The following is a 21,056-nucleotide window of genomic DNA, read 5'->3' on the forward strand; positions in this document are numbered from 1 at the left end:
AAGTTCTTAAAAATAATCATCCCAAATTTGTAAAATTTTAATTTCTCCCTTTATGCATTCTCTACAAATGCATAACTATTTTTAAAGTCACTTAATAAAGATAGTTCTCTACTTAAAATATTCCAATAAGGCAATCATAAGTTGAAAACACAAGAATTAAAAAATGCATTTAAAACACCTTACCTACCAAAAGCATGACTTATGCTGCATTGACCATGTTCCCTGGTGAGCAGGTGGTTTATGGAGAGTTTGCTAGCTGCCACTCTGCAGCATCTGAAGAGAGTATTATATGGCATTTCACTAGCCTGGGAAAGATCAAAATTCAAAACTTGTGGAACAATTTCTACTGAATTCATGTGACTTTTGCACTACTGGTTAAAAAATTGTAGTCAGGGATCATCTCCATTGCTGTAAGTGTGATGGATTCTCAATTTGCTCAATTTTTTCCCCTCTAACTGGTTTGAATGAGGGGATCAGTTTTAAAAGTCTACAGTGTCTACAGTTTGCCATAACAATTATCCTCTGAGCAGACACCTTGAGCCAGGATGATTTAATTAGTGGTGTCTCTTTAGGAAGATCCGTCTCCTAAAGGAACTTGGCATCTTGCAAAGGGCATTTGTGAACAACTTGATTCATTCTTGTCTCTGCAAATTCACTCTCTTCCTGTCCCCTGCAGGAATCCTCCTGAGACCTCTCCTTTTGTTTCATTTTCCCTGTGAAAGCTTTCATCCACTCCTATGATTAAATTTAAATGTATATGCTTTTGCTTCCCATACTCATCAGTTTTAGCCTATGTTCTGCATTTATATATGTGAACTACTGATGTGTTTTTTCTCTAAGAAGTCCTGCAGGCATGCTGAGAAAAACCACAATCAAGCCAACTTCTTGTCTTGCTCTCCACATAGGTCTTTTACTATTAGATACCTCAATGGTACTACTTTCCTTGTGAAATGTTTCAAAATATAAAATTTCTTTAACTATTCCTCTTCCTTCAAATTAATTGAGTTATATTGTATGACTGCAACTTTTATTTTTCAAACCTCTTTTCCATCTCAGTGTTTAGTCCTCCACTCATTTCTTCTCACATAGATTACCTTAATATAGAGAATCCTCACTTGTCTCTCTTCTTCCTAATCCTTTACAGAAAAATTGCCCAATGCATTGTTGTGTTATTAATGCCTTTTCTGACTCTAAATTGAAATATGATCATTATAGAAGACTGGAAAATATTTTAAAGCACAAATAAGGAAAAAATGGAATCTTCCTTAATAACCTTAACTTCAGATAGGTGTAATTATCATTTTGGCATCCATTTATCCAGTCTAAATTGTAAGTAGTTTTCCAAGTAAAATCCTATATCTTTTTTTTAGTTTATTTTTATTGTAAACAAAAGGGATTCATCTTGTTTCTCTGCTTGTACATGAAGTAGAGGCATACCATTTGTGTAATCATACATTTACCTAGGGTAATACTTTTTGATTCATTCTGTTATTTTTTTCATCCCCCACCCCTCCCACTCCTCTTTTCCCTCTCTACAGTCCCTCCTTCTTCCATTCTTGCCCCCTCCCACTCTCCATTATGAGTCATCATTCCCTTATCAGCAAGATCATTCATCATTTGGATTTTTGAGATTGGCATATCTCACATAGCATGATATTCTCCAATTTCATCCATTTGCCTGCAAATGCCATAATTTTATTATTTTTGTGGCTGAGTAATATTCCATTGTGTGTATATATATATATATGTATCATAGTTTATATATATATACTATGATATATATATATATATATATATATATATATATCATAGTTTCTTTATCTATTCATCAACTGAATGGCATCTAAGTTGGTTCCACAATCTGGCTATTGTGAATTGAGCAGCTATGAACATTGATGTGGCTGTGTCTCTGTAGTATGCTGATTTTAAGTCCTTTGGGTATAGGCCAAGGTGTGGGATAGCTGGGTCAAATGGTGGTTCCATTCCAAGTTTTCTAAGAAATCTCCACACTGCTTTCCAGAGTGGTTGCACTAATTGCAGCCCCACCAGCAATATATGAGTGCACCTCATTCCCCACATCCTCTCCAACAGCTATTGTTGCTAGTATTCTTGATGATTGCCATTCTAATTGGGGTGAGATGGAATTTTAGGGTAGTTTTGATTTGCATTTCTCTTATTACTAAAGATGTTGAACATTTTTTCATATGTCTGTTGATTGCTTGTAGATCTTCTTCTGTGAAGTGTCTATTCATTTCCTTAGCCCATTTGTTGATTGGGTTATTTATATTCTTGGTGTAGAGTTTTTTGAGTTCTTTATATGTTCTGGAAATTAGTGCTATATCTGACGTATGAGTGGCAAAGATTTTCTCCCACTCTGTAGGCTCTCTCTTCACATTGCTGATAGTTTCCTTTGCTGGGAGAAAGCTTTTTAGTTTGAATCTGTCCCAGTTGTTGATTCTTGCTTTTATTTCTTGTGCTATGGGAGTCCTGTTAAGGAAGTCTGATCCTAAGCAAACATGTTGAAGATTTGGACCTACTTTTTCTTCTATAAGATGCAGGATCTCTGGTTTGATTCCAACGTCCTTGAAACAGTTGAGTTGATTTTTGTGCAGGGTGAGAGATAGGGATTTAGTTTCATTCTGTTGCATATGGATTTCCAGTTTTCCCAGCACCATTTGTTGAAGAGGCTATCTTTTCTTCATTGCATAGTTTTGGCCCCTTTGTCTAGTATGAGAAAATTGTATTTATTTGGATTTGTGTCCATGTCCTCTATTCTGTACCATTGATATACCTGTCTCTTTTGGTACCAATACCATGCCATTTTTGTTACTATTACTTTGTAGTAGAGTTGAAGATCTGGTATTGTGATACCCCCTGCTTCACTCTTTCTCCTAAGGATTGCTTTAGCTATTGTGGGTTTCTTATTCTTCCAGATGAATTTCATCATTGCTTGCACAATTTCTGTGAGGTACGTCATTGGGATTTTAATTGGGATTGCATTGAATCTGTATAGCACTTTTGGTAGTATGGCATTTTGACAATAATAATTCTGCCTATCCAAGAACATGGGAGATTTCCATCTTCTAAGGTTTTCTATAATTTGTTTCATTATTGTTCTGTAGTTCTCATTGTAGAGGTCTTTCACCTCTTTTGTGAGATTTTGATTCCCAAGTATTTTATTTTATTTTTTGAGGCTATTGTGAATGGGGTAGTTTTCCTAACCTCTCTTTCTGAAGATTCATCACTTATGTATAAAAATGCATTGGATTTATGAGCATGATCTTATATCCTGCTACTTTACTGAATTCACTTATGAGTTCTAAAAGTTTTCTGATAGAATTTCCTAAACATATAATCATGTCATCAGCAAATAGGGATAGTTTGAGTTCTTCTTTTCCTATTCGTATCCCTTTAATTTCTTTGGTTTGTCTAATTGCTCTGGCTAGAGTCTCAAGAACGATATTGAATAGAAGTTGTGAAAGAGGGCATCCCTGCCTTGTTCCAGTTTTTAGGGGGAATGCTTTCAGTTTTTCACCATTGAGAATGATATTGGCCATGGGCTTAGCACAGATGGTTTACAATGTTAAGGAATGTTCCCACTTTCCCTATATTTTCTAGTGTTTTGAGTATGAAGCGATGCTGTATTTTATCAAATACTTTTTCTGCATCTATCGAAATAAACATGTGATTTTTAACTTTTAGTCTCTTGATATGGTGAATGACATTTATTGATTTCTGGATGTTGAACCAAACTTGCATTCCTGGAATAAAACCCACTTGATCGTGGTGCACTATCTTTTTAATATATTTTTGTATGCGAATTGCTAAAATTTTGTTGAGAATTTTTCCATCAATGTTCATTAAGTGTATTGGCCTGAAATATTCATTCCTTGATGTGTCTCTATCTGGTTTAGGTATCAGGGTGATATTTGTTTCATAGAATGAGTTTGGGAAAGTTTCTCTCCTCTTCTATTTCATGAAATACTTTGAGATGTATTGGAATGAGCTCTTCTTTAAAGGTTTTGTAGAACTCGGCTGAAAACCCATCTGGTCCCGGACTTTTCTTTGTTGGTAGGCTTTTGATGACCTCTTCTATTTCATTACTTGAAATTGATCTATTTAAGTTGTGTATGTTGTCCTTGTTCAGTTTAGGCAATTCATATTTCTCTAGAAACCTGTTGATGTCTTCGAGATTTTCTATTTTGTTGGAGTATAGATTTTCAGAATAGGTTCTAATTATGTTTTGTATTTCACTTGTGTCTGTTGTGATATTTCGTTTTTCATTCCAAATTTTAGTAATTTGAGTTTTCTCTCTCTCTTTGTTAGTGTGGCTAAGGGTTTATCAATTTTGTTTATTTTTTCAAAGAACCAACTGTTTATTTTGTCAATTTTTTTCGATTGTTTCTTTTGTTTCAATTTCATTGATTTTAGCTCTGATTTAACTATTTCCTGTCTTCTACTACTTTTGGTGTTGCTCTGTTTTTCTTTTTCTAGGGTTTTGAGTTGCAGTATTAGGTTGTTTATTTGTTGATTTTTTCTTCTTTGATTGAATGCACTCCATTAAATAAATTTTCCTGTAAGTACTGCTTTCATAGTGTCCCAGAGATTTTGATATGTGTCTTTGTTCTTGTTTACCTGAAAGAATTTTTAAATTTACTTCCTGATGTCTTATGTTATCCATTCATCATATAATAGCATATTATTTAATCTCCAGGTAATGGAGTAGTTCCTACTTTTTACTCTGTCATTTATTTATAATTTCAATTCATTATGATCTAATAGAATACAAGGTAGTATGTCTTCTTGTACTTGGTAACATTAGCTTTGTGGCATAAAATATGGTGTATTTTAGAAAGGGGTCCACATAATGGGGGAAGGGAAGGGTTAGTGTTAGGGTTAGAGTTAGGGTTAGGGAGGGGGGCAAGAATGGAGGAGGGAAGGACTGTATAGAGGGAAAAGAGGGATGGGAGGGATGGGGAAAGGGAAAAAATAACAGAATGAATCAAACAACATTACTATATGTAAATTTATGATTACACAAATGGTATGCCTTTACGCCATGTACAAGCAGAGAAACAACATGTATCCCATTTGTTTACAATAAAAAAAAGCAAAAAAAAAAAAAAAAAGAATAAAGAAAGGCATCCATGTGGTGCTGAGAAGAAAGTGTATTTGCTCTTTGTTGAATGGTATATTCTATATATGTCCATTAGGTCTACATTATTAGTTGTGTTATTGAGATCTATAGTTTCTTTTTCAATTTTTGTTTGGAGGATCTGTTCAGTGGTGAGAGAGGTGTGTTAGAATCGCCTAGTGTTATTGTGTTGTGTTCTATTTGATTTCTGGAATTGAGAAGGATTTGTTTGATGTACATGGATGAGCCACTGTTTGGGGCCTAGATATTTATGACTGTTATGTCTTGCTGATTTATGCTTCCCTTAAGCAGTATGTAATGTCCTTCTTTATCCCTTCTGACTACATAATGTGGCTTGAAGTCCACATTATCTGATATGAGGATGGATACCCCAGCTTTTTTGCTGTGTCCATGTGCATGGTATGTTTTTCCCCATCCTTTCACCTTTAGTCTGTGGGTACCTCTTTCTATGAGGTGAGTCTCTTGCAGGCAGCATATTGTTGGATCTTTCTTTTTAATCCAATCTGCCAGTCTATGTCTTTTGATTGATGAGTTCAGGCCATTAACATTCAGTGTTATTATTGAGATATGATTTGTATTCCCAGTCATTTGGTTCATTTTCTTTTCTTTTCTTTTCTTTTTTTTTTTTTTTTGACACCACTTGGTTTATCCTTTATTTGGCTGTTCCTTTAGGGTAATTTCTCCCTTTGCTGATTTACATCGTTGTTTTTCATCTCTTCCTCATGGAATATTTTGCTGAGAATGTTCTGTAGTGCCAGCTTTTTTTTGTAAATTCTTTTAGCTTTTGTTTATCATGGAAGGATTTTATTTCATTGTCAAATCTGAAGGTAAGTTTTGCTGGATATAAGATTCTTGGTTGGCATCTGTTTTCTTTCAGGGCTTGAAAAATGTTGTTCAAGGCCATTCTGGCTTTTAGGGTCTGGATGGAAAATCTGCTGATATCCTTATTGGTTTCCCCCTGAATGTAATTTGATTCTTTTCTCTCGCAGTCTTTAAAATTTTGTCTTTATTTTGTATGTTAGGTATTTTCATTATAATGTGCCTTGGTGTGGGTCTGTTGTAATTTTGTGTATTTGGAGTCCTATAAGCCTCTTGTACTTGATTTTCCATTTCATTCTTCAGATTTAGGAAAGTTTCTGATATGATTTCATTGAATATATTTTCATTCCTTTGTTTTGTTTCTCTAAGCCTTCCTCAATCCCAATAATTCTTAAATTTGGCCTTTTCATGATATCCCATAATTCTTGTGTATCTGTTCATGTTCATGATATCTTACCATCTTCTCTGTTTGGTCAACTTTGTCTTCAAGATTAAATATTTTTTTCTTCAATATCTGAGGTTCTGTCTCCAGGTGTTCTATCCTATTGGTTATGCTTTCCATGGAGTTTTTAATTTAGTTTATTGTTTCTTTCATTTCAAGGATTTCTGTTTGTTTTTTTTTTTTTTTTTTTCAATATCTCTAACTCTTTATTGAAATGATCTCTTGCTTCCCGTGTTTGGTCTTTTAACTGTCTATTGGTGCGATCATTCGATGCCTTCATTTGCTCTTTCATCTCATCCTTCAATGTCTGCATTTGCTCTTTCATCTCCTAGTTTTCTTCCCTAATTGTTTTAATTATGTACATTCTGAACTCCCTGTTTGACATTTCTTCTGCTATGCTGTCATTGGATTTTTTTGCTATACCATCTAGGTTTGTTAGGGACATTTTCTTCCCTTGTTTTCTCATATTGCTCAGGTATCTACCCCTCTAGTAGTGAAACTCTGGGATATTGCAGATTTCTTCTGTTGACTAATATTGTCTCTGTAGATTTCCAGTAACTCACCTCTTAGCCTTCAGTAGCCTGATGTCTTGGAGGAACTTGATAATGTGGTGCTCTACCAGGAAGCTGCCCCTTTTGGGGTGGTGGCCTTCAGGTGGGGTATATTCCCTATCAGTGGTCAGAGGCGCCTCCACTTGTTGACTGTTGATCAGCCAAAGGGAGACTTGACTGCAGACTGGTGCACATTTGATCTGGGCCTGTGTCTCTGGTTCTACTGCCCTGGTGGGAAAGCCTTGCCTAGCAGGGTAGACTCTCCTGGTGGGGAAGTTTCGCTGGGCAGCTCTCCTCTGAGAAGTTCCCTTCAGTCCAGAACTACCACCTGGACTGGGAAGTCCTCCTCTGTGACGTTCCCTGGGCTTTTGACCTACCGCCTGGTCTGGGGAGCCTGGCCTTGCGAGGGACTCCCTCGCTGTGTGGCCCTCCTCTGCAATGCTCCCAGCTGACTGGGTTCTCGGCTCCAGCAGGGGAGTCTCACTGGGCCATTCTACTCCACGAAGTTCCCTGCATTTTGGGACTACTGCCCCTTCTCGGGAGCCCGATCAGTGTGAGAGACTCACCCGGTGGCTCTGAGTTGGTCCTGAGTCTCTCAATACCTCCTCTTCTTGACTCCTGGGTCTTGTCTAAGGTCTTCTAGCCTCCTGTAGGTGTCTCTGGAAGGGAGCTGCTCTTCCATTGATGATGGCCACGCCCTCAGGAATAATTAAAAATGCCTGAACCAGCCTAGGAAGAAGCCTCTGGCTAGCTCTGCGATGCAGGCGGGCTGGCTTGGCTGCCGGCTTACTTGTCATGGTAGTGGGGTGGGGTCGCTCAGTGATGGTGTCTGCCTGGTGGTTGGGCGGGTTGGCTGCCTGCCGCCTAGTTCTGCAAGGCAGGCAGGTTGGGTGCCCACCGGCTACCTCCGAGACTGCGACCAATCAGTCATCTCCTATATCATTTTTAACATTTAAGAAGTTTGTCTTGATTTCCTAATATATTCACAAATACCAATTTTTAATAACTGCATATATATACTTACATATATACTCATATACTTTTTGTCAAATGGGTATGTCAGAATTTACTTGATAATTCTTTTTAAAGGGTGTTAGATTTTTCCCTACCACAAATACTGTGGTCCTGAATTTATTCTTGTCTGTACTAGTTTTTATCTTTACTTTGGATTATGATGTGGCTATTTTTATGTCTCTTGTTACATGTTGAAAAATTATCAGACATGTTTCATTCCAGCACTACATAAGAATGCTACTATTAAATTTAATTCTAAATATTAAATCCATGATAATAGATATTGAAAATCATACCTAAACATTGTTTATTATTACTAGTATAGACTAATTGGTAATTGGTCATTTGACACATATTTCCAATATTAAATGGCTCTCTTAAGTATGTCCTAACTTACTTTTAATTTGATATATATATATTTTTTAAGTAATGGAGATTTAACCCACTGGAGCTTTACCACTGAGCCAAATTCCCAGCCCTTTTTGTTTTTTATTTTGAAACAGGGTCTCACTAAATTGCTGATGTTTGTCTTGCTCTTGTGATCTTCCTGTCTCAGCCTCCCAAGATGCTGGGATTTCAGGTGTGCTCCATTGCACCTGGCTTAATTTGATTCTTTAAAATGCTTTTTCCTATACTATTCTTTTAATGAATTGGGTTATTCACTATTCCTTGTCATTTCCCATGCTTGATTGGAGACTGTCATGGAGTTCCATGTTACTTGCTTTTGCATCCTGTTTTTGCTATTTCTTATATTATTAATGTTTGCCCCCACATCCATCAATCAAAATTGATCTACATTTCAACATCCTTCATAAATGTCACTTTTTCATAATATCATCTCATATCCTTTCCACCAAATATAATTTATTTCTTCTCTGGAAATTCACATCACTTTTCTACTTATTTATGGATGTTTACTTTGTGATGTCTTTTATCATAATTATAGGCCTAGTGACTTGTATTAGAAAAGTAATTTTTTAAAATTGTGGGAACAATTAGGAAGTATCAGGATTGACAGACCATTCCAAAAGATGGTCTATGCTCAAAATAAATTAAAAGAATTTCTTTATTTCCCTTTCCAGTTCACTTTATGATAGTATGTATATATTTGGTTTTTCAATTTCAAAGTGCTTATCCAGTCTTATTTCTATATTGTCTTCCACAAGTTATAGCAATATTCTAAGAAAGTCTATTAAATGTGTGCCTTAACATACACATTCCTGGTCCCATAAGGGAGGACAAATGAACTCTAAGATTGATCACCCCATGTGGAATGATCCCTTAAAATAACAAAAGCTATGAAAAGGCCAATTGTTCCTTTTGTTATATTATGTCTGGCATCAGGCCTTATAAAGAAGATTCTATGATTTAACCTAATCATAGGTTTTATATCTAATATAAAAACTTATATAACTTTCTGACATTTACCTAGGCTTCCACCTAATGGAATGAGAAGAAAATAGGCCATCAAAGAGTTATTATCTTATTTCTCAATATAAGGAATTCTTAATTTTTTCCCTCCAAATATTTTATTATAAGATTTTTTAGAAAGAAATGCAATAGGATTTCATTAATTAAACTTTTATACTTTCAACAAGTGCTTGCTCAGTGACTGAAATAGGCTAAGCAATGCACTATGGACTGGAAATACTGAGAACAGAGTTCCTCCTCTCGAGAGGTTAATACCTATTGACAGAGACTGACAATGCAGAATGCAGAAATTCTGTAAGGTTCCCAGAGAAGGGGCATCAATTATGCTGCATAGAAGAGGCTGGAGGTCAGGAAAGGCCTTCCTATTGGGTAGATAACACTTAAACTCGATTTTAGAGGCCAAGGAGTAATTAGCCAGCTGACAAAATGACCTTATTCATCCCACTATAGCTCTTTTAAACATTTGAGTCCCTCTAGAATGGTTGATTTTAGTTAAAGGTCGGTGCAAGAGAGTGGGAGACACTTAGCAAGTAATTTGCAAATGTTTGCTTTAGTCTGACTTTGTGTTTGGCCTTTAGCCTTCTGAAAAGCCACTACCAAAATGATTAATTAGACTTTTCTTTATTTGTATTTTTAATTCCTTTTGAATGTTTTTTCTTTACTTCATAAATGTGTGTTTAAGAGATATTTTAAAATATGAAGTTCTTCCTAAGAGATTTTTTTGAGTCCTTATAAAAGTAATTCTTTGGACTTTTCATGTAATAGAGATTAACTACATACATATTTTATTAGAATTTATTATGAACCTACTTAATTTTGATGAATTATTTTACTTTTGCAAGGTCTTGGAATCGATATTTAATGCTTCTTTAGTTCATATTGTTCTCTTATTGCCTAATTTTCCTTGGATACTTGTATTCTTTTTTCTTAAAATTTAATGATATAGCTTAATGTATTTTAAATATTTGAAAAAGAAGTTTATCTATTTGTTACTTCTCCTTGGTCAAAACCATCAAGTCTTTGTGTTTATCTTGCATTATTAATGAATGTCTTTCCTTGTAATTCATAAATTTAATATCACTTTGTGATTTGTCAGTAATATTGTGTGTCCTTCAGATGTTGGAACATATTTGATAATTTCAAAATATTAATGTACTTTGTGACTTGTATAACTTAATTTTTCTGTGTCTTGGATTTTTCATCTGAAAAATAGACTAACAATATATTCCTGTTGAGATTAATAGAATATTCAGTATTTGAACACCTAGCACAGTGCATGGCAAATATTTGATACTCAGTATGTGACATTTTTTGTAACAAGTTTGGTCTATTTGAGAACCAGGGATGGCTATGTTTCTAGATTTGGAAATTTTGGGGAAAAAAAGATGTTTCTCTTGTAGGTACAGGTGATCAACCCCCTTACCATTAAGAGCTAAGAATACTGACCTAGATTTTATGGAGATGGTCTAGGGACAGATATAGTTAAAGTTCTAATCGAGCCTTAGTAAACTGCTCAATAATTGACAGTGTTCTTTCTGATATGGTCTTTCTAAGTTAAAAATATTCTTTTATGAGCAATAACTTATATTAACCAATGTCTTAGTAGAGTCATTTTGTATATATTGTGTTTATATCATAAACATGTTTTCATAGCACACATATATTGACTTTTATTTTCCAGCTTTTTAAACAAACATGTGTTACTTTGAAATGGACATTTTAATTTGAAATGACACGTGGAGATAGCTGTCTGGGTTACAAATTTAGTCCTACTTTATCATAATTGAAACTATATCAATATAAAATATATATTAAGGAAAAGAGAGAAAGATGGAGGGTAGCAGGGGGATACTATAATATACAGATTTCAAAGACCAGCATAGTAATCTGGAGCCATAGCAGGGTATGTTTAAAGGCTACATCCACCACTACTGGCTTTCTAAACTTGTGAAGGATTAAGTTTTCAGTGTCTTTGTTTTCTAATTATAAAATTGAAATGCCTATAATACTCAATATAAATAGTTGCTAGAAGAATAAAAAGGGTTAATACATGTAATATGTTTACAACAGCATCTGACGTTTAATATGATCAAAGCAAAGAAAGAACTCAAAAAGTATTTACTGTTGGGCGCACGTCTGTAATCCCAGCGGCTTGGGAGACTGAGGCAGGAGGATCACAAATTCAAAGCCAGCCTCAGCAAATGGCCAGGAACTTCATGAAGGGACTTCGTGAGACCCCCTGTGCCAAAATAAAAACTTAAAAAGGACTATGAATGTGGCTTAGTGTTTAAGTGCCCCTGGGTTCCATTCCTGGTACCAAAAAAAAAAAAAAAAAAGTATTTGCTGTCACATATTAATACTCCTTTTCTTTCTGTAGTTTTTTTTCCCTTACTACATTAGCATTATTCTATTCTATTGATATGTCATAGTACCAGGACTTTGCACCCTTTCCTAAACACTTCACGGTTTTCCTAGATTTAATATGTTGCTGGTTTACTTATAGTGATGCTCACAAGTGTACCGTAAGTGAATCATTTGATGAATACTACAAACCCAAATCTCTCAAAAGATATAGAATTTTGCCATCATCAAGCATCCAGAAGTTCTCTACACGCTCCTTTCGAATCTGTAGCCCAACTCCCAAGGCAATTACTTTGCTTTTTTGTTTGTTTGTTTGCTTGTTTTCATTATAAATTAGTTTTGCACCAAGCATTTAGAACTGTATAATGAAATCAAATAGTATGTATCCTTCTGTAATGCTCTCTTTCAATCAGAATAATGCTTTTGAGATTAATCTATGTTGCACAAATCAGTAGTTCATTCTTTTTTTATGGCTGAGTAATATTTAATTACATGGTCAGAATAGAGCTTGTTGACACACTCTCTCCTGGATGGATAGCTTTTGACTCTTAGGATAAAACTGCTAGTGACTTTCTTGTACAAGCCCTTTTTTGACATGCATTTTCTTGTCTCAGAGTAAATAAATCCCTAAAAGATGAATTACTGGAAAATAGGTTAGATGTATGTCTCACTTAAAAATAAACAGACATTCTTACAGAATACTTGAACCATTTTGCTCTCCTGCCTCAACAATATGTAACAATTCCAGTTGATTCACATCCATATCAATATTTTATTTTTTTCAGTTTTTAAAAATTTTGTTTATTCCAGTCCCTAGAATAAATGCACTTATTAGAAATTCTGATTTATGTAAGTATTGGCAATACTTATTTTTTCTTTGTACCCTTTCTTAATTTTAATTTTTGAAAAAAAAAAAACATTTTTAGCAATAAATTGAGCAGTTATTTTGTAAAGTATAAAATAACTAAAATAGGGGGCTGGATTTGTGGCTGAGTGGTACAGCACTTTCCTAGCATGTGTGAGTCACTGGGTTTGATACTCAGAACCATATAAAAATAAATAAATATATAAAATGAGGGTACTGTGTCCATCTACAACTAAAATATTTTTTTAAAAAATGAAATAGTTAAAATATTTTATGTAAATACTTGTCAATGTATGGAAATGATTATAGTACTTGTAGTTTGGGATAAAATTTCAGAGACTTCATTACAGACAGAGGCAAAATAACTATATCCAAATCTATTAAGATATTTTCTGAGAACTGTGCTAGATGAAAAACTAAGTCCTGTGATGATGTAAAAACTGAGGACAAAGATTCCCGTGTGATACTTGAATAAAATATTTTGTACATCTTGATATCAAAAGTAGCTTTTCCAAGGAATATTACTTAATATAATGATGTTTTATGCAGTATTAACTAAAATAAAGATTTTGGTGAGATATAGCCTTTTATGTCTGCAAGCTTCTTAATTCAAGTTGGTCAAAATGTTTCAAATAGTCATGTCCTTGATAAACTTGGCTATGGATATCAGTTTTGAAATTTATTAATATCCCTTACTAATAATATCAATAACATTTAAGAAGTTTTGTGTTCACTAAATAATTTAAAAATAAAGAACACTTTGAATACATGGAGATAATCTGACTTCACATATCAATTTCTTAACTGAAAGTTGATCCTCGAAATTCATGATTGCTTTTTGAGATCATATCATGAATAAAACACTGGGGTCCCTTTTCCTATCTCCTAGAGTTACCCTTGATCCTTTCATATCATGTTACTTTGAAAAAGAAGAGTATATATATCATTTTAAATGATACTGCCTTAATATTTAAAATATTTTTTCTTATAATTCTCTTTGGCAATTGAAAAAAAAAAACAGCATTATTTTTGTACTTGGGAGAGTTAGCAGCTTCCAGAATAGCTTAATTTGAAAAATTTTTGGTAAGTATAATGAAAGGATTGATGAGATATTTTCTGACCTAAATATTTTCCCATGCTTCTCACATTCTTTTCCTCAAATTAGTTTAACTCCTTGAGGACCTCCAGAATGTTATAGGAATTTTTTTATTATGTAAATGTAAACATTGATACATTATAAACAGATTATTTAGCAAAATTTACTATAGCTGGGTAAAGGCCTAGAAGAAAAGGAAGATTTTCTTAAGGGGATTTGAGGAGTTGTATTTATCACCAAAGTGAACACATTTTCTTGGAGCCCAATACTTAAGAGTTTGCAGCTCCCAATTTAACATTTATGTTCTAATTATTACATATATAGCAGGTACTGCTGTTCAATTGAGATAACTGCTGTTCAAATGAAGGCAGAGATTACTGTGAAATTGTTTTCAACACCTGATATAAATTGTCAGCCTAATGTAAAAATCCACACAAAATCATACCACATATCTGTTATCATCTCTAGCTTATGTAAGCATAGATTTTCAAACCAAATAGCATTGCAGTTTGGTGCTAGATTTCTGAAAGTGATTTTATCTAAATCTATGACTTTTACAAAATGCCATTCTTTAAATATAGTTATCAAAGATGATGTTTCACATAGGGGTAATATTCTCTGTGACAATGTAACTATATGTTAGTAACAGATGGACCAATTATGCTTAGAGTTAACTTAAATACCAACAATATCCACATGAAAATTGTGTTCAGCTCTGAGTAATAGAGAACTAAAGAATAATAGTTTAAACCAATTTAGGTTTTATTTATGTTATATCTTGAGAAGTCACCAGATAAACACATAAAAAAATGTCAGGGTCAGAACACTAATATTTGCCTCACCTTTTCATTTTAGTGACAACATGTCTGTCCTAGACCCAATATCATTCTTTATTCTAGGCAGCTATTCTACATGTTTAAGAAACAAAAATTCTCCCAATAGTTTATTAATCAGAATGATGCTGCATGGCCACATATTTAAGACTGGTTGGGAAATGGAATTTTTATCATGGCACATGCAATGTCCAATAAAAGGATGGTTAGTAAAGGAAAAGAAAAAATTCATATTGGGATGACAAGTAGCAGTCCTTGATATAAGAGTATTTATACAAAGCATTTCTTCCCACAACTTTTATTCTATGCTGAGAAGTGTCAGTTAAGTCTATATACTAAAACAGTATTACATGTATTCATTAGAAAATACCTTTCCATAACTAACCCCCCAACCCTGATGTCAGTCAAAACCATTACTAGTTTAACAAAATTTATACTCATTGATCTTTACAAGAGCTTACTTTGATGCTCAAATAGCCCACCTGATACTAAAAAAACAAAATTTCTGCAGTGCCCTCACTATACATATTAAATGTTTAGTGAATGATATTGTGCTACTGAGACTGGGTCCATTTTAACATCCAAGCAAAATCAAACTTTGCTTTAAAGAAGAGGGAAAAATGATGGTGATAAAGAGTCCCACTAAAAAGCACTCAAGTCAGAAAAACAAAAACCAAAAAAACAAAGCGGGGAACACAGGTAACTGAGAACTTTTAGGGCATACAAAGACACATGATTGCCCCTGAAAATCAATTTGTTAAGTTTCTATTTACTGTAAGATAATAAACAAAGTGTAATAAAAAAAATCTTATAGCACTCAAATAACTTGTTCCAGTCTGTAAAGGAATGTAAAGAAATGAAGTAAGCTACCATTCAGTTACTATGCCCTGCTTAGGGTTAGGGTTAGAGTTAGGGTTAGGGTTAGGGTTAGGGTTAGGGAGGGGGTAAGAATGGAGGAAGAAAGGACTGTTTAGAGGGAAAAGAGGGGGGGGAGTGGTGGGGGGGAAGGGAAAAAATAACAGAATGAATCAAACAACATTACCCTATGTAAATTTATGATTATACAAATGGTATGCCTTTAACCCATGTACAAACAGAGAAACAACATGTATCCCATTTGTTTACAATAAAAAAAAAAAAAAAAGAGGCTGCAGAAGCGCTAAAACTGACCTAAGTGGTTCATAAGGGAATCCACCTGCCAGAACTACAGACACACACACAGTTGAACTTAGGCACTGGGTTGGGTGACAAATTGTGGAGACTTAAAACACGGAGTAAGGACAGATATGGAAACATTCTTTTTTTAAAATTTTGTTCAGTCACTCTTTCCAAACTATTTGCTTTACTCAGTTCTATAAGTGATCATCATCATGTCCAGAACAAAGATAAATAATAGTTAATAGTGTATATATATTATTACTTATACAAAGTAGGCAAATACAAATTTTGAGGGGAGAGGGTCAAGTTCAAGTTTCTCATATTGTCTTAAAAATGGCTCTTTTTATCCCTGCTACCACCTGGCCATTCCATGGGAAGATGGGCTACTATACATAATGTCTGAAGTGAGTATTTCCAAACCTGCCTTTGGTATTCTCCCCAAGGGCTATGTTACAGTTACTTTCATAGTATAAACTAAAGGAATTTGCTTTCAACTTGTGATATACGTTCTAGTCATGTCTATATCTTTTTTGCATTTGTTTTGTTTTGTTTCAGTGGATGGAAATGATGGATTTTATATAATTCTGAAAGGCCAAGTTCGACCTCGCATAAAGGTGTTAAGAAACCTGTTTGAAGAAAGTGAATTCACAACCTCTTTGCCATCTCACAGCAGCTTTATTTTTGATAAAGACTTTGAAAACTCTGCACTTTCTGTGTTATACATACCTTCACCTAATTTAGTGGTAAGAGATCAATATTTTCTTTTTCCACAACAAGGTAACCTGATTTTAACTTTTGTCTTTTCCTGATATGTATATCTAATTTATTTTTAATATCCTGCAAACATCAAAAGAATATATCCCTTAAAATATAAATTACATTATCAATATTGAACTGGAAATTTGATTAAATTTTTTAATGCAGGATGTCTTCAATAGCATATTGCTCATTGTGCAATACATTTATTACCTGAGACAAGATCAATGTAGCTGGTTCACTGACAGAGTAAGGGTGTTATTTGAATAGAAGGTGGGGTTACAGATGACTTGAGAATGGAGAAACAACTGATCAGCATGATCAAGTCAAGGATGTGTGTTTATCATGCTGTCTTAAGAGCAATGCTAAGTTAATCAAGGACTTGATTGCATTATAATCAGAAATTCTTACCTAAAGAAACTCTGTTGCCTATATATAATATTTCAAGATTATCAGCTGGTCAAAAATCACAAAGTTAGCATGTTTCTGAATCCCTGGATATTTTCTGTCAGTGTCAAGTATGTTAGGACTAGAATTTTGACAAAAAAGTCTGTTCCATACGTAGGATGGCCAAGATGTCCAGAGTAGAAAGTTAAAGAATGAACTAAATCAAAATTATGTAGCATTGTAGATGGAAGTGAGGGAAATCTAGAAACAATATCAAGTTTGAGAAGAATTGGAATGCATAAAAACAAGAAAGAAAGACAAGGATCCAAAGGAGACAAACCTGTAAAAGAGTATCAGTGTTCATCCATATGAATGAATAATATTTCTGCTCCTCTTTTTAAATCAGGATGAAAAAGAATCAATTCATCATATTGAGAGTCACATGCCATGTGGCTGATGCCATTTTATTCTCCTACAGAAAAATACCTCACTTGGCACAGCAGATGTAATTAATAGCTCAGTCAGGCTGTTTCCTGGTAGAGATTGTGGGAATCAAATCCAATCTTCTAGAATGCATTTTTTTAAGGGCCAAGTTCATGATGGGAATTATTGCCTCTGCTTTCTGTATTGTCTTTTTTTTTTGGATTCTTTTTAAAAATGTGTTCTTTTTTAGATATACATAATAGTCTAGTGTATTTTGATATATTATACATGCATGCAGTAAAACTTGTTCTAATTAGAATCCCATTCTTGCAGTTGCACATGATGTGGAGTCTCACTGGTCATGTATTCATATATGAACATAGGAAAGTTATGTCTGATTCATTCTACAATCTTTTCTATTCCCACACTTCCCTTCCTTTCATTACCCTTTGTCCAATCCAGTGAAGTTCTATTCTTCACTCCCTGACCCTAATTATGTGTTAGAATCCACGTATCAGAGAGAAAATTCAGCATTTGGTTTTAGGGGATTGGCTTATTTCACTTAGCATGATAGTCTCCAGTTGCAACCATTTACTGGCAAATGCCATAATTTCAATCTTCTTTATGGCTGAATAATATTCCATTGTGTGTGTGTGTGTGTGTGTGTGTGTGTGTGTGTGTGTGTATAAACTACATTTTCTTTATTCATTCCTCTATTGAAGGACACCTAGATTGGTTCCATAGCTTGTCTAGTGTGAATTGTGCTCCTATAAACATTGATGTGACTGTGTCACTGTAGTATGCTAGAGTGGGAAAACTGGGTCAAATGGTAGTTCCATTTCAAGTTGTTTAAGGAATCTCCATACTGCTTTCCAGAGTGGTTGCACCAATTTGCATTTCTAACAGCAATATATGAGTAAACCTTTTTCCTCACATCCTTGCCAACATTTATTGTTACTTGTATTCATGATAATTGCCACTGTGACTGGAATGAGATGGAATCTCAGAGCAGATTTAAATTGCATTTCTATAATTGCTAGAGATGTGTGAACATTTTTACATGTATTTGTTGACTGTTTATATTTCTTCTTCCATGATACCTGTCCCATGGTATGCCCATTTATTGACCAGGTTATGTCCTTTATTGGTGTTAAGCTTTTTGAGTTCTTTGTATATCCTGAAGATTAATGGTCCATCTGCGGCACAAGTGGCACCGTTTTTTCTCCCATTCTATAGACTGTGTCTTCCCATTCTTCAGTTTCCTTTGCGGTGAAGCTTTTTAGTTTGAAACCATTCCATTTATTGATTCTTGATTTTACCTTTTGCACTTTAGGAGTCTTGATGAAGAAATTGAATCCTAAGCTGAAATGATGGAGAGTTGGGTCTAAATTTTCTTACAGTAGGTGCAGTGTGTCTGCTCTAATCCACTTTGGGTTGAGTTTTGTGCAGAGTGAGAGATAGGAGTTAAGTTTTATTCTGCTACATATTGATTTCCAGTTTTCCCAGCACCATCTGTTGAAGAGGCTATCTTTTCTTCGATGTATGTTTATGGCACCTTTGTCTAGTATGAGATAATAGTATTTATGTGGGTCTGTTTTTGGGTTTCCTATTCTGTTCCATTGGTCATCATATCTGTTTTGGTGCCATTGCCATGGTCTTTTTGCTGTGATAGCTCTGAAGTATATTTTTATGTCTGGTATTGTGACGCTTCCTGCTTCATTGTTCAAACTAAGGATTGCTTTGGCTATTCCGGTCTCCTGTTTTTCCAAATGAATTCCATGACTGCTTTTTTTCATTCCTACGAAGAATGTCATTCAAATTTTAAAAGGAATTTCATTGAATCTGTGTAGCGCTTTTGGTAGTATGACCATTTTGACAATATTAATTCTGCCTATCTAAGAACTTGGGAGCTACTTCCATCTTCTAAGGTCTTCTTCAATTTATTTCTTTAGTATTCTGGAGATTTTTGTAGAATTCTTTCATCTCTTTTGTTTGATTGATTCCCAAGTATTTTATTTTTTCGAAGCTATTGTGAATGGGATAGTTTTCCTATTTTCTCTTTCAGTGGATTCATCTTTGGTGTATAGGAACACAATTGAGTTATGGGTGTTCATTTTATATTTTGCTACTTTGCGCAATTCATTTAGAAGTTCTATAAGGTTTCTGGTGGAGTAATTTTGGTCTTCTAAACATAAAATCATGTCATTGGAATAGGGATAGTTTGAGTTCTTCTTTTTCCCTCTTGCATCCCTTTAATTTCTTACTTTTGTCTACTTGCTCTGGCTAGAGTTTCAAAGACTATGTTTTGTAGAAGTGGTGGAGGGTATCCCTGTCTTGTTCCAGTTTTCAGAGGGAATGCTTTCAGTTTTTTTCCACTTAGAATGATGTTGGCCTAGGGTTTAAATATATATAACTTTTGAAATGTTGAGGTATATTCCTCTTATCTCTAGTTTTACTAGCGTTTTGAGCATGAATGGATGCTATATTTTGTCAAATGCCTTTTCTTTTTTTCAATTTTAGTTGTAGGTAGACACAATACCTTTATTTTATTTATTTATTTGTATGCAGTGCTGAGGATCAAACCCAGTACCTCACACATGCTAGGCAAGCACTTAACTGCCAATTTACAATCCCAGTCCTTCAAATGCCTTTTCTGCATTTGTTGAGATAATCATGTGATTCTTGTTTTTAAGTTTATTGATGTGAAGAATTACCTTTGCTGATTTCTGGGTGTTGAAGCAAGCTTGCATCCTGGGGATGGACCCCACTTGATTGTGGTGCACTATCTTAAATATGTTTTTGTATGTAATTTTCCAGTATTCTTTAAAGATTTTTTGGTATCTATTTACATCAGGGTTGAAGTTGAGCTGAAGTTTTCTTTCCTTGATATGTCTTTGTCTGGTTTTGGTATCAGTGTGATACTAGTTTCATAGAATGAGTTTGGAAGTGTTCACTCCTTTTCTATTTCATGGAATAATTTGAGGAGTATTGGTATAAGTTCTTCTTTGAAGGTCTGGTAGAACTTGACTGAGAATCCATCTGGTCCTGGACTTTTCTTTTTTGGTAGGCTTTTGATGGCATCTTCAATTTCTTTGCTTGTAATTGATCTGTTTAAATTTTCTATGTTCTCCTGATTCATTTTAGGTAGGTCATATGTCTAGAAATCTGTTGATGCCTTCAAGATTTTCTATTTTATTGGCGTATAGATATTCAAAATAGTTTCTGATTATCATTGTATTTCTGACATGTCCATGGTGATGTTTCCTTTTTCATCACAGATTTTAGTAATTTGACATTTCCCTCTTTTTCTCTGTTAGATTGGCTAAGAATTTATCAATTTTATTTATTTATTTTTGTTTTATTTTGTTTTTTATTCCCAGAGGATAAATAGAAAAACCTTTTGATATTTATTTATTTATTTTTTATTCATTTATTTTTTTACTTTTTTAACATTTTTTCACTTTATTATGGGTGCATTTTAATTATTCACAATAGTGGGATTTGTTGTTCCGTATTTGTAGATGCACACAATGTAATAATATAGCAATATAATTTGATCAGTTGCATTCTTCAGTACCTCCCCTTTCCCTCTACCTCATCCCTCCACCTCGTCCCCTTCTATTCAATTGATCTCCCTTCTATTTCCATCTTTTCCCACCCCTCATTTCTAAATTCCACATATGAGAAAAAACAGTATCCTTGACCACCCAAGTTTGGCTTATTTAATTTAAATGATGTTCTCAAGTTCCATTCATTTTCCTGCAA

At 34.3% G+C, this 21,056-nt stretch overlaps 1 protein-coding gene across 1 annotated transcript in view; it reads left to right on the top strand.

The window, feature by feature from the left end:
- Positions 1 to 21,056, top strand: part of CNBD1 (cyclic nucleotide binding domain containing 1) — a gene marked incomplete at both ends in the record, with an annotated part of 341,848 nt that overhangs the window by 238,626 nt on the left and 82,166 nt on the right. The window contains one exon of the mRNA XM_079146622.1: positions 16,281 to 16,468. Within this exon, the coding sequence (XP_079002748.1) occupies positions 16,281 to 16,468 (188 nt within the window). The remainder of the gene's footprint in view (positions 1 to 16,280; positions 16,469 to 21,056) is intronic.

The sequence above is a fragment of the Sciurus vulgaris genome (assembly GCF_902686455.1).
Source record: "Sciurus vulgaris genome assembly, chromosome: 1".
In the NCBI taxonomy this organism is placed as follows: Eukaryota; Metazoa; Chordata; class Mammalia; order Rodentia; family Sciuridae; genus Sciurus; species Sciurus vulgaris.